At 41.3% G+C, this 13,931-nt stretch overlaps 1 protein-coding gene across 3 annotated transcripts; it reads right to left on the bottom strand.

Moving 5' to 3' along the window:
• Positions 1-1,069: 1,069 nt before the first annotated feature.
• LOC309713236 (uncharacterized protein) lies at positions 1,070-13,109 on the bottom strand. Of its 3 annotated transcripts, none has more exons than XM_082544679.1 (6): positions 12,877-13,109; positions 5,098-5,243; positions 4,948-5,022; positions 2,172-2,715; positions 1,886-2,055; positions 1,070-1,713 (listed from the first exon to the last, which is right to left on the bottom strand). In XM_082544679.1, exons 1-6 carry the CDS (start codon positions 12,995-12,997, stop codon positions 1,180-1,182), a joined length of 1,590 nt encoding a protein of 529 aa, XP_082400805.1. In that variant the 5' UTR covers positions 12,998-13,109; the 3' UTR covers positions 1,070-1,179. The 3 variants fall into 3 exon arrangements, with proteins under 3 accessions (XP_082400805.1, XP_082400806.1, XP_082400804.1); XM_082544680.1 differs by having other exon boundaries at positions 4,948-5,013; XM_082544678.1 differs by having other exon boundaries at positions 4,948-5,243; positions 12,877-13,108.
• Positions 13,110-13,931: the final 822 nt, after the last annotated feature.

Genomic DNA, 13,931 nt, shown 5'->3' with positions numbered 1-13,931 from the left:
TAACATGCTGAATTCAGTAGTTCAATAAGAAAACTTGATGGCAGAATTGGAGAGGGTTGTCTTTGTTTAATCCCTGAGAATTAAGTCTGCCATGTATCACATGCTTCTGCAGATCATCTGCCTGACAAAGACATCTTCTAACTGCAGCTGTCCTTTTAACCTGGCATCAAAATGGAACCGACCTCCCAGTACCTGGTGACTACCAGCAGCTAACGCACTCTAGTCTTCTGTCTGTGGTTAGTATAGCGCCATTTCTGGTGTTGTTCTGTGGTGCCACTGTAGACACCCTGAAGATGGTGTCACGTCTATGCCAGGCACCCTTGACAGTTGACAGGAGGTGAGTAAGAAGTTTGGCACTTGATGGAGTGCGGAGTACTGACAGTCAATGCTTGACAGTTCACCAGAGAATCCTTAGCTACCAACTTTCGTCAAGCATAAATATAGTGGAAAACAAAAAAGAGATACTTGGCCACAGCTTCTGTTGTCTCTCCACAGAACTTCAACAAATGCCAAATGCCATCAGTTTGATTGTGTCCGCATGTGTCTAAATGTTGTGTTCAGTCCTGGATCATGAGGAAAATGCCAAACACATTATCCCCAAAGCCTGGAGAGACGAGGCAGTCATGCAAGATATTCGTAGCAGGAAGTCATGATGACAAAAGGCAGCGAGTCTACCTGAAGCATGACTATAACACTGCTGGAGCTCTAACCTGGTAGGCTAACTTGTGGCTGTGGAGAGATTTGAATGAATAAGGCAATTATTTTTAGCTTTTTTGGTATCCCTATATCCCAGTGTAATAAATACAAAATACAAGATAGTTCACTCACATGAAAAGAAATTGAAATTTTAATTTCAAATTTAGAATATAAGAATTTAAAGGTCACAATGGTCCATGTATAAAGTACAATATAATGAGAAACATCTGCTTTTTCTATTTTTCAAGTTTACACATAACACCGACAAGAAACTGAGACTCTCCGCCTCAAAGTAAAATTTGCACCAATTAAAATGTCTTGCAGCTGTAAGGCACAAGTTTTACTACTGTGATACAAGGAATCAAGAAGTAAGTACCAGTGAAACATGATTGTTTATTAACATAAACACTCAACTATGATCAGTAAATAAATTGTGAAATAGTTCACAAATTCAATAAAAAAATTAATTTGCTGGGACAGAGGCTACTGGGGCGGTGCTGGCCGGGACTGGAAATAGGAACTACTGAGCAGAGTGCTGCTCGGGCCTGGAATCGACTCCATGGAGCCCGGAGGGAGGAGGACTGGAACTGCGGACTGCTGCCGCTGCTGACGGGCAGTACGGAAACGAATAAGCATCCCCATAGTCTCCTGCTGAAACATTGACCACTGTTCCTCTGTGAGCATGCCCACCTCGGTGCTCAGGTATTGACAGTACATGACTCGGTTGTTGCTCAACCCCCCAACGGCCGCCTGCAGGGACTCCATAGCTACCTGCAGGGACCTCATAGCCGTCTGCAGTGAGGACATGCTGTTTGGGATTTGAAGAACTGCCTTGTTGACGCAGCGGCTGGCGAGCTTGGCCTTCTTGCCCTTTAACTTTGGGGTTTGACTGGAGGGAACAGGAGACGGAGACCCAGGACGACTTGATGACCTCGCAGGCTCTTCGTCTCCTTCTTCTTCTTCCTCTTCCTCCTCCTCCTCTTCCACTCCGGTATTGGTGGACTGTGCCCCTTGAAGCTTTTTAAACACAAGCAAACAAACATTAACATAAATATCAAATGCATACAAGGCAAGTGCAGACATTTTATAGCACATTTACCTTTGCTTAACTACTTCCCCTGAAACGCCATTAAACAGAGCAGCTACAAGGGAGAAAAAAACAAACAAACAAAAGGGCATATTACTCTACCTTTCCCAGGCTGCTCCTGCGGATGGTCATGTGCTTGTCCAAGAATTTGAACATATCTGAAGTCCACCGCTGCCTGGCTGTCAGTGGTCGTGTTGCTTGCTCATTCTTCTTCTTCCTTAGTTTACCATAGACGGTCCGCATGTTGCGGAACCACCCCCAGAGGAAGTTCCCTGAGCACAGTCGAAAAAAAAACACAAACATAAATGTCCCGTTTAAAAAAAGATAAAAAACGTTAGAGTGTTTTAAGATACTGAGCATCAACAGAAATTACAGAGACATAGCTCACCGGTAACTCCTAGCTCCTCGGCCTTCTGATCCAGCAGCTGCTCTCGCCTGCGCTTGTCCTTGAAGTCGCGTGCTGTCTGGTCGTAGAAGAACGGGTGAGCTGCAAACCACTCTACGAGGTGGTCTTCCTGTTCGGGCGAGAGAGTCGCCTCTGGCTCCATCCGGATCCTCTTCTTGACCCCGGGCCAATGCGACACCATTGGCTTTTCATCCTCTATCTCCAACTCTGGCTCCCCGGTCACAACTCTGTGGCCAACACGTCCGTGCAGGCTGGCTGACGAGCCCGGCTCCAGCATTGTGTGTGGCATGTTGGCAATGAGTGACAGCGAGGGGTCACTGTTTTCGTCAGAGTCCTTCTGGTATTGAGAGGTTGCAAGAGTGATGTCCGAACTGGAACTGGCAGGCAGGCACTTCTGCCATCTCCCTCTTCCTTTCATGGATCTACGTGCAGTCCTCCTTTCCATTGGCGGGATGCTGAATCTTGACACGTTTTTTTGCATCATGTTTGGTGACTGGCTGTAGACTTGTTGGCGCTGTCGGCACACCTGCATTTACAGTTAGAGGTCAAGTGATTAAAAGCTCTCAAGGTCACCAACCAGTCCCGCTGACCGCTCGGCAAGTAGTTATTGAGTGTCTGCAGAGTGTCTGTGTCCATGCAAACTATGGGTAACAATCTGCTAGCAACCAAAGCAATCGCTATGAGGTTTTTGGTGCAACACAATACACCTCTTTGCCATTAATTTTAGCTCGTGACAGCCAGCAACCACTTGCCAAGCAGTCGGGGATTACACATTTTACCCTAGCGACCAGTGGTTGGCAGGATGATAGTCAACTGGTCTCTAGGCCTGTGTAACAGGGGCATAAGGCAACAAAAAAAACTATATAGTTTCACATTGTTGGTCATATAATTAATAAAATTATATTCCAAGTTTAAGTACATTAAACCTTATTTAAAACTATATATAGCAGAGTATCCAAGGCCAAAAACTGTTTGTGTGCAAAATAAAATTATATTCCCAAGAAAGTTTGCTTCAACTCAAATCATGTCAAACAAATTCTTTTAAAAGGTAAACACAGAAATAGATACATTTCACAGTGGGATTAAGGCTCACTCTAATTTGTAAAAGTCTTGTCTTTGACCCGCAGGGCTTGCAAAATCGCTAGCCCGACGTCCCGGAGCTAGCGATATCTCCGGTCGGGCCACCAAAATCTTTCTCAGCCCCGACCGTTGGGCTATATGATAACCCAACGGGCGGGGCTGAGACAGATTTTGGTGGCCCGACCGGAGATATCGCTAGCTCCGGGACGTCGGGCTAGCGATTTTGCAAGCCCTGGACCCATTTAGTCACCAAAGCCTATAGTGGCTTTCTTGATCATTATGACTTCCAGGAAGCTAACAGAAAGTCCTAAAGGTGATCTTCTCCAACTATCTCTCCTGATATAAATTAACTGAGGTCTAATTTCTTACCTATAAGTACTGATTTACCAATGATAGATTGTATATTACCCCAAGTACAACTAGTATCACTGTTTTATATTTATGTAGCAATTAATTGTACAAAATAATGGAAATGTGAACAACTGGGGATACATTATTAACATGTCCCCATGTGTCTCAGACTTCCCTGTCACGTAAAAATTTCTGCACTACCAAACTGTTTCTCTTTTACATTAACTTTCACATGTCTTTTCAGTTTTTCAGATCATGTAAAGTTCTTCCCACACACTTCACAGCCAAATGGTTTCTCTCCCACATGAAGTTGCATGTGTCTCTTCAGATTGCTTCCTCGGTTGAATCCTTCGCCACAAACACCACAGCCATATGGTTTCTCTCCAGTATGGACTATCTTATGAATCTTCAAACTTTCGTGATTAGTAAATATCTTACCAAAGACATCACATCTAAACAGTTTTTCTCCTGTGTGAATTTTTATGTGTTTATTGAAAGTAGAAGAATGTCTATATTTCTTTGTACAAATCTTACAACAGAAAAGTTTCTCTCGTGTGTGGATTCTTATTTGAGACTTAAGATGAGTGTTTTGGTTAAATCTTTTGCCACAAACCTCGCAGCTATATGGCTCATAACCCAATGGCCTCTCTGCTGTGTGGACTTTTCTGTGAGCCTTGAAATGCATCTTCTGCTTGAATCTTTTACAACAAACACCACAACTAAATTGTTTCTCTACTGTATGGACACTCTGGTGTCTTTTCAAATCTCATGAATATGAAAATCTTTTGCTACAAATATCACAACCAAATGGTTTCTCTCCTGTGTGAACTCTCATGTCTCTGTCAAGACTATACCGCTGTCTTAAAGTTGTTTCACAAACATTACAGCCAAATGGTTTCTCTTCGGTGTGGTCTGTCCTCTGAGACACTACATTTTTCCTCACTGTATGAGATTTCTTAATTTCCAAGCTGGAGCTGGAGGATAATTATTTTGAATGACATGTCATGTGTTTTTGAAGAGACTGCCTTTGGAGAAACTCTTTATCACACTCTGAGCAGCTAAAGGATTTGTTTAAAATGTTAAATGCCCCCTGACTCTTTATGCCTGACTCAAGTTCCCTGCTCACCTTCCAAACATCATCACTGTGTCTGGTTTTAGGTCCAGAATCTGATACAGGCTCCTTCCAGTCATCATCATCATTACTCACTTCAGTCTCAGAAGAGTCTGAAGCCTTTACATCAGTTTTTGGTTGTAAATAAATATGTGTATCAAGGTTCCCTTCTGATTCTGGTCCTCCACAGTCCTCTTCATCAGGCTCTGTTTTTACCTGTTTAGCTGGGCTGCTGGTCAGAGGCTCCATCTCACTGTTGTCTTCAGTTTGGCTTTGATGAAGCTGCAAAGACTGAGACTTCTCTTTATCATCATCTTCACTCTTTACAGTAACAATAGTGAATGGGAAAGTGGTGACATCAGTCACCTTCAATCCATTATGCTGCTCTCCCTCCTGATTGGTCCAGAGTTCTTCCTGTTCCTCCTTTATCTGCAGAGACTCTCGGTCCTGCTGGTCCAGACCGAGGCTCCATTCAGGGTGATCCTCTTTCATCTCCAGCAGCTGCTGAACTTCTGCAGAAAACAGCAAAACACATGGAGTTAAATTATTATAAAGGCAATTGTAGCACTGGAGTATTCTAGGAATCTGATAGAAATTAGAAGAAAGAATGAAACTATACTGAGATGAGTGAAAATCTTTAGCAAGCTTGTGTTTCTAGTCGACTTTTAGCCTGCAATAAAAGAAATGCTTTATCATTGTACTTCCAGTGAGTGTTTTAAAAGAAATGCTGTCAGGATGAAGGAGTTTGTGAAAGTGAAACAAGTTGGGGGGTTTTTCACTTTGCTTCACCAGAGTTTATAAGAGAATTCCTGCTTCAAAGCCATCATATAAATAATAATTTAAAAGGTACAGGCCATGGAATTAGATATATATGTTATACTCATAAATATATATATTGTATTGAATAATGTGTAATTATGTCTTCCAGCAAAGAATGAATCAATTACAAAACCATTACAAAATTACTTGTTTTAAAGCTCAGTTTTTAAAACCTCACGGTGTAACTACAGCCCAGCAGCTCACAGTTTGCCAGGCATCAAATATTTGATCAGGTTAGAAAAAAATAATTCTGAGGCCAACAAAGATTTGAATGGGTACATGAAGCTGAGGATCGGGATTTTTTAAATTATGAGTAATATAAACCATGCAGCAGTATATTAATGACTAATTCTGAATGGATTATCTCCTGAGTGACGTTTGGTCCAATTAGAGCATCTTTCTCCTGCCATGTGATTGCATTTGTCCCTAAAAATCGTGAACCTTCATCTTAATTTTTATCGATGGGATAAAGATTTGGCGTTCATCCTCCAGCTTCACTGTGTGTTTGTATTATGCTAACCATAGCTCTGTAGCTAGCCACCACAACATTATATACCAGCTAGCCCAACTTCAGCAACCCTACAAACGTCACTGGTGTTTCGTTTTCTGTCTTCATTTATGTTGGATAGCAGAGCTGTATGTTTTTAATTTTTCAGAAATTTTTCAGAACTTCAAACTTCATAAATCCTGTTTCTCGTGGATGCCTGGATTTGAAACTTTATTGCAGAGCAGCCACACGGATCATTTTATTAAAGATGAAAGAATTTAGACAGTTTTTATCTCTCAGTGTTTGTTTGGGACCTGAAGAGGAGTTTGGACCCGGAAATCATCATCATCATCAATTATTTATTTATATAGCACTTTAAAAACACACCTGGTAGACCAAAGTGCTGTACAATACTAATATGCACATAGTAATAAAACCAGACATAGCAATAAAGTTAAAAAACAATAAAATAAAAATAAATAAAAATAAAAATGAAAAAATTAAAATAAAAAATAATAAAAATTAAATAAAATAAAAATGACTAATGACCTCAGACTTAATAGGCGGATAGCTAGGATTATACACTTAACTGGGAGGGGTAAGATGACAGAACACAGCTGACTGCAATCTACTCCGTCCCAGGAAATATATTTAACATACTGATATAAATACATAAAGAATGTTAACATACAGTGGGGCAAAAAAGTATTTAGTCAGCCACCGATTGTGCAAGTTCCCCCACTTAAAATGATGACAAAGGTCAGTAATTTGCACCAGAGGTACACTTCAACTGTGAGAGACAGAATGTGAAAAAAAAAATCCATGAATCCACATGGTAGGATTTGTAAAGAATTTATTCGTAAATTAGGGTGGAAAATAAGTATTTGGTCACCTCAAACAAGGAAAATCTCTGGCTCTCACAGACCTGGAACGTCTTCTGTAAGAAGCTTTTCTGTCCCCCACTCGTTACCTGTATGAATGGCACCTGTTTGAACTCATCATCTGTATAAAAGACACCTGTCCACAGCCTCAAACAGTCAGACTCCAAACGCCGCCATGGCCAAGACCAAAGAGCTTTCGAAGGACACCAGGAAAAGTATTGTAGACCTGCACCAGACTGGGAAGAGTGAATCTACAATAGGCAAGCAGCTTGGTGTGAAAAAATCAACTGTGGGAGCAATCATCAGAAAATGGAAGACATACAAGACCACTGATAATCTCCCTCGATCTGGGGCTCCACGCAAGATCTCATCCCGTGGGGTCAAAATGATCATGAGAACGGTGAGCAAAGATCCCAGAACCACACGGGGGGACCTGGTGAATGACCTGCAGAGAGCTGGGACCAAAGTAACAAAGGTCACCATCAGTAACACACTACAACGGCAGGGAATCAAATCCCGCAGTGCCAGACGTGTTCCGCTGCTGAAGCCAGTGCATGTCCAGGCCCGTCTGAAGTTTGCCAGAGAGCACATGGATGATACAGCAGAGGATTGGGAGAATGTCATGTGGTCAGATGAAACCAAAGTAGAACTTTTTGGTATAAACTCAACTCGTCGTGTTTGGAGGACGAAGAATACTGAGTTGCATCCCAAGAACACCATACCTACTGTGAAGCATGGGGGTGGAAACAGCATGCTATGGGGCTGTTTTTCTGCCAAGGGGACAGGACGACTGATCCGTGTTAAGGACAGAATGAATGGGGCCATGTATCGTGAGATTTTGAGCCAAAACCTCCTTCCATCAGTGAGAACTTTGAAGATGAAACGAGGCTGGGTCTTCCAACATGACAACGATCCAAAACACACCGCCCGGGCAACAAAGGAGTGGCTCCGTAAGAAGCATTTGAAAGTCCTGGAGTGGCCTAGCCAGTCTCCAGACCTCAACCCCATAGAAAATCTGTGGCGGGAGTTGAAAGTCCGTGTTGCTCGGCGACAGCCCCAAAACATCACTGCTCTCGAGAAGATCTGCATGGAGGAATGGGCCAAAATACCAGCTACTGTGTGTGCAAACCTGGTAAAGACCTATAGTAAACGTTTGACCTCTGTTATTGCCAACAAAGGTTATGTTACAAAGTATTGAGTTGTATTTTTGTTATTGACCAAATACTTATTTTCCACCCTGATTTACGAATAAATTCTTTACAAATCCTACCATGTGGATTCATGGATTTTTTTTTTTTTTTCACATTCTGTCTCTCACAGTTGAAGTGTACCTCTGGTGCAAATTACTGACCTCTGTCATCATTTTAGGTGGGGGAACTTGCACAATCGGTGGCTGACTAAATACTTTTTTGCCCCACTGTATTCATCACCTGAGCTAACTGCTCAGTTTAGTTTAGTTTTTTTCCCCCCAGTTTTGCATTATATGTGCGTTTAAAAAAACAGATTCAAATGGTCACTAAATCCAATTCAGTCCAATTCATTTTTATTTGCCTCATACATAATCACATAAAGAGGCTCAAAGAGCTTCACAGGCATAAAAACAAACAAACATAAGAAATGAGGTCACTTACATATTAAAAAAGAAGTTTAAACAAACAAGCAAAACCATCAAGAACACACAGACGTCACACGTTAGGAAAAATAAACTGCATATAAATTATAACTCAGTCCAATTCAAGAGAAACATGTCCATTTTTTCTTTGTATGACATTGTCATGGTTACATATCCATTAGCGCTATTTGGCATGGACCTGACTTGTAAACTGAAAACTGCAAAAACAAACAAAACAACAACAACTTTTATTTGTGTATTTGCTAATGGTTTTTTCATAACCTTCCCTGTCTTTCTCATTATGTTTGGTGCACTCCTATGATATGCTGCTACCCTCACCTATGGCAACGAGCTGTGGGCAGTGACAGAAGTGAAATATTGACACTGCAGATAAAAGTAGAAGAAGAAACAGGACTCATCTGAAGGATGTCTCTGCTCTCTGTGTAAGTGTGCAATCCTGACATGCACCTCCTGGGGAATGTAACTACATGTCAGGTCAAAGTTGCCAACTAATGTGGTTGTTCTGTTCAGCACTGTTGATTAGTGAGAGAATAACAATCGCTGTCTTGATACAAGGAATAATAATTACAGCATCAATATAACGACTCACAAATACCAGCAGATTCCTGGAAGGAGAATGCTGAAACTACAAAGAATGGGGGAAAACTAGAGGGAAAAACATGTTTTTCTGACAAAGGTGAGGACCCAGTATTTTATTTATTTCTGTTGGCTGGCACTACATATGAAACACCGGGACAAACTGCAACTAACCCATAATGCACCAGCACAAGTGTAAATGCCAGCAAAAATGTCAGCCACTTATGTAGGTTACGTCACCAGCTCCCCACAGAAATCCAAATCAGCCCTTAGAGACCGCGTGGGCTTCTGTGCTTAGACTGCTGCACCTTAAAAGTGGAGCTAATTTGATGCCCTGCTCCACAGACACACAAAGGCACACAGTAAGAAGTGGTGTGTAAATGTGTGAATGTGGCTTGTAAAGCAAGTAAAAAGTAATTTGAGTGTTCAGTCAGAAGAAAACACTGCTATGGTTACAGTTCTGGTCAGAAGTTTCCATCCACTCATCAAGGGCATGAACACCATGGTGATTCTGGCCTTTTAATGAGTGATGCTGTAATGTATGTCTTAAGTTGTCAGGATCAAAGCCTGTTCAGATTCAGAGTCATCTTTATTTGGCCGAGTTTGTGCATACAGATGAGGAATCTGACTCTGGTTCCCTTTGCTCTCTGTATACAAAAAGAAACCATTTTAAATAAGCAACATATTCACAAGGAGAACATAAATATGAGGATACAAGTAACAGAAAGTCTTAAAAAACTATACAAACGATAACAAACGTCTGTATACTGGTGAGTGCAACCTTGATGAACCTTAGATATTAATTTTAAAAGTGCAAATTGTGTAGTACAATGTGCACATGGCCTGAACAGTGGGTTATTTCAGTGTCCATCCAGCCTGGAGGAAGAAGCCATTGCTGTGATGACTCCTTTTGTAAACAGTGCTCTGTAGAAGCTGACCTAAGGCTGCAGCTTAAACCAGGATGTTTAAGGATCTGCAGAGATCCATCCATTCGCTTCCGCTTATCCTTTTCAGCTTCGCGGGGGGCGCTGGAGCCTATCCCAGCTGTCATAGGGCGAGAGGCGGGGTACACCCTGGACAGGTCGCCAGTCTGTCACAGGGCCAACACACAGGGACAGACAACCATTCGCACTCACATTCACTCGCACAAGTACAAATTATTCAGACGTGTCACCACTTTGGTCTTGAAGAACTGTCAGACTCAGAAAGGAGGACTATGGTTAGGATGTTCAGGAACAGCCCAGGAAACATCGAGGCTCATACATGCCATGAACTGGAAACTACTGTAACACCAGCACAACTGTCCACAGTGAAGCCAGGGTTACAGGGTACCGACCAACAAAGAAGCCTCTGCTCCAAAATCAAAACCTTCAAGCTCAACTGAAATGTGCAGCTGCCCACGTGGACGGGCCAAATGCCTTCTCGAGAAAACTTTTGTGGTCAGACGACACAAAGATTGAGCTGTTTGGTCACAAATACAAGAGTCGAGCTGAAGAATTCAAACCTAAGAAGACTGACTGTCAAACATGCTGTGGCCCATTTCCTGCCAGTGGTACTGGTATATAACACAACGTGAATGGAATAATTAAGAAGGAAAACTACCTCCAAATCCCTCAACTTCACATCAGATCAACAGCTTGATGGTTCAAGCTTGGACATGGTTGGATGTTTCCGCAGGAGAACGATCCCAAACACATCACTGGTTTTGAAATGGATAAAGCAGGCTAGCATTAAACATCTGGATTTACGTGGCTCCGACCTCAACCCTATTTGAGGACTATACTTAAGAGCTGATCTGTGCCAAGGAACGAACCAATTTAAAAACAAAAGTTATGCCAGGAAGAGTGGTCAAATATTCAGTCAGAATTATGCCAGAAGCTTGTTGATGGATACAAAAACAACAAAAAGCTGAAGTGCAGTTTGTTAAGGGACATTTAACCAACCAAAAGTTTAGATTTTATGTTTATATTTGAATCTGTATGTATATTTTTGACCCTGTGTGGATGAAGAGGGGGAAAAAAACACGCATTAAAAATACAATCATTCCACGCTGCAAAAAGATCAGATAAACTCCATATAGAGCTGGGCGATAGAACGATAACGATATGTATCGCGATATAACTTTTACTCGATAGAGAAATTAAGCTATCGCGATAGACCTCTTGTCCTCTTTTTTTTTTTTTTTTTTTTAAAAGGTCAGTCAATCCAAATTAAGTAGCGCAGAGCCGAACCAATCACAGCCGCAGCGTCACGTCGCGTGACTTGTTACGTACAGCACAAGTGCCAAGCCGCACGTGTGTTTGTTTGGGAAGCAGCCAGCGGGTAATGGAGGAAATGAGTGTACCGACTAGAAAAATCAACCGAGCGTGACCGAAGAGAAAACAGATGATGGTTCCAACGCCGGAGAGATTGTCGAACGGAAGAGCCACAGAAGTTCCGTAGTGTGAAGGTATTTCGGCTATTTCAAGTCTGACAAAAAACAGAGTAGCGTGCACTGTAAATGTGCCGAAAACAAGTCTGGAAATACAATAAACTGGTGCATGCGTCACACTGTGCGCCACGTTATTGTTTCGGTGAAATGAATTTCTACAATACTGTTAATTCTACTCTCTGCAGTGTTTAAATGCTTACATATACACACAGTTACTGTCCGTCCACACATACGACTCGGTTCTGCTTCTATGCCCCAGCTTTGTTTACTTTTTCCCACCGAGGCTTCTAGACTTCTGATTGGCCAACATTTCTGCACGGTTAGGAATCTAGCGCCACCTGCTGCTTTGGCATGTTCATAGCAGCGTTTTCCTTCATTTCTGCCTTTATGTGTGGACGGGATTATTTTTTAAAACGAAAACGGAAAATCTCCGTTTTCAAAAATACCCGTGTACGTGTGGACGTAGCCTCAGTCTCTGACTGGAAGCGCTAATTCGTCATTCGGCTTTTGTCAGACTAAAGTAACTGTTAAAACTGTTTGAAAAGCTCAGCTATACAACAAGGAGAGATTGAGAATTTCCTTTTAGTTCTCAGTTTATTTGATATTGACAAAAGTTAGTCAGTTTTGTCTGTTCTTCTGTAAAACAAACTAAGATTTATTTTTAGAATTAATATTTTGTTTCTAAGTGGAATTGACAATTTAGTCTGTTTCGTTTGTTCTATTTTGAAACTTAAACGCTTTAGCGGCTGCCTTTTGTGTAGTTTGCAATATTTGCCTTTATTTATCTGAAAAAGTCTCATGTTCCTTAAGTACATCTACCCTGTTGAACTTATTATGGGAAATAAATATTTAAATAAAAACAAGCTGCTGATTATTTCACATTTTACTTGTGAGCAACGGCACATTTAAATCTTACAAATATAGTTATTTGGCTTATATCGTGATAGATATCGTTATCGCCTGAAATGAAAAAAACATCTCGTGATATGAAAAAATCTCATATCGCCCAGCTCTAACTCCATATGACAGTGACATTCGTGACCATGATGAGTGGATGTAAACCTGTGACCACAGCTGTAGATGCAGAATCAGCCCTCCACCCTGAAGCAGATCGGAAACTGGGAAAGATTGGATCGCTGCACTCCTCCTCATAACCAACCTTAACTCACACCGGTGTTACTTGTGTCCTACGAGCTGTTCCAGGATAATGTGAACTGATTTAATGAAGTGAAAAGAAAAAAACCACACACGGCCATCCCTGTCTGGTGTGTTAGCAGCTAGCCCGTTTCCTCCACATTAAATCTGTCGTTATTCTCACCGGAGGTTTGGCTGCCCTCGTCTTTCTGCTGCTGATGGACTCCGAGCGGGTTAATCTGCTGCATCTCTTCGAAGGACAGACTCTCGGCGCTGTGCTGCTGCAGATAATCCGCTCCATTCATGGTGTCCGCAGATATTTTCTGCTTCACAATAAACTGCAGGCTCCTTCGGAGTCAGCACAAAAGATCACAGTCGCACACTTACACGTCACTGCTGCTCGGGTCCCGCGTCTACAGATGACATCATGCGTTATAACTGGAGACGTGTAAACATGAATCCGATACATTCTTCTCTTGGCAATGTTTGCTTTTCCTCTCATAAGTCTATAAATACCAAACTAAGATCTCTCTTTCAGGATGCAAAAAAATGGAAAAAAGTTTGGACTTTACCACAAAGGTTTTTCTTGACAAACAAAATTAAAGAGATTTCCTTTAAGTTGATTCATAAGTTTTACCCTACCAAACAATATTTGTCCAAATTTATGGCTGAAATAAATGTAAATTGTACCTTCTGTCAAGAGCAACCTGAAACAGTTTCTCATCTGTTTTGGTCGTGTAAATTTACGTGTAAATTCTGGAAGGATTTCCACAAGTTTATTACTGACTCTGTTCTCCCTAATCTTCAACTGTACTATAAGGATGCTATCTTTGGCTATTATAATTTTAAAGACAAGGACAATGATGCTTTCTTCTTTATAAATTAGGTTTTATTTTTGGCAAAATTTCATATACACAAAAGCAAAGTCCTCGGCAGAAAGCCTGAACTTCTTGTATTAAAAATGGAACTTGCACAATATATAAGGACAATCTCCTCATCAAAAAACACTAAGGCTCTCAAGACTGTTAACATCTATAACCAATTGAAACTGCTAACTTGATTTTGGCTCTTGCAAACTTTTGTTTATTTATGTTCCCCTTAATTTATTTTATTTTTTGTACTCACTTTTGTCTCACTGTCCTTGTCACTCTTTCTGTTCCTCATCGTACTACCACAATGTCATCTTTTATGTGATCCCTGTTTTACTTGACTGTATGTCTAAAATGTGATAAATAAAGT

This window comes from Aulonocara stuartgranti (genome assembly GCF_965226115.1).
Source record: "Aulonocara stuartgranti genome assembly, chromosome: 8".
Taxonomy (NCBI): domain Eukaryota; kingdom Metazoa; phylum Chordata; class Actinopteri; order Cichliformes; family Cichlidae; genus Aulonocara; species Aulonocara stuartgranti.
This window is presented reverse-complemented; position numbering and strand designations above follow the sequence as displayed.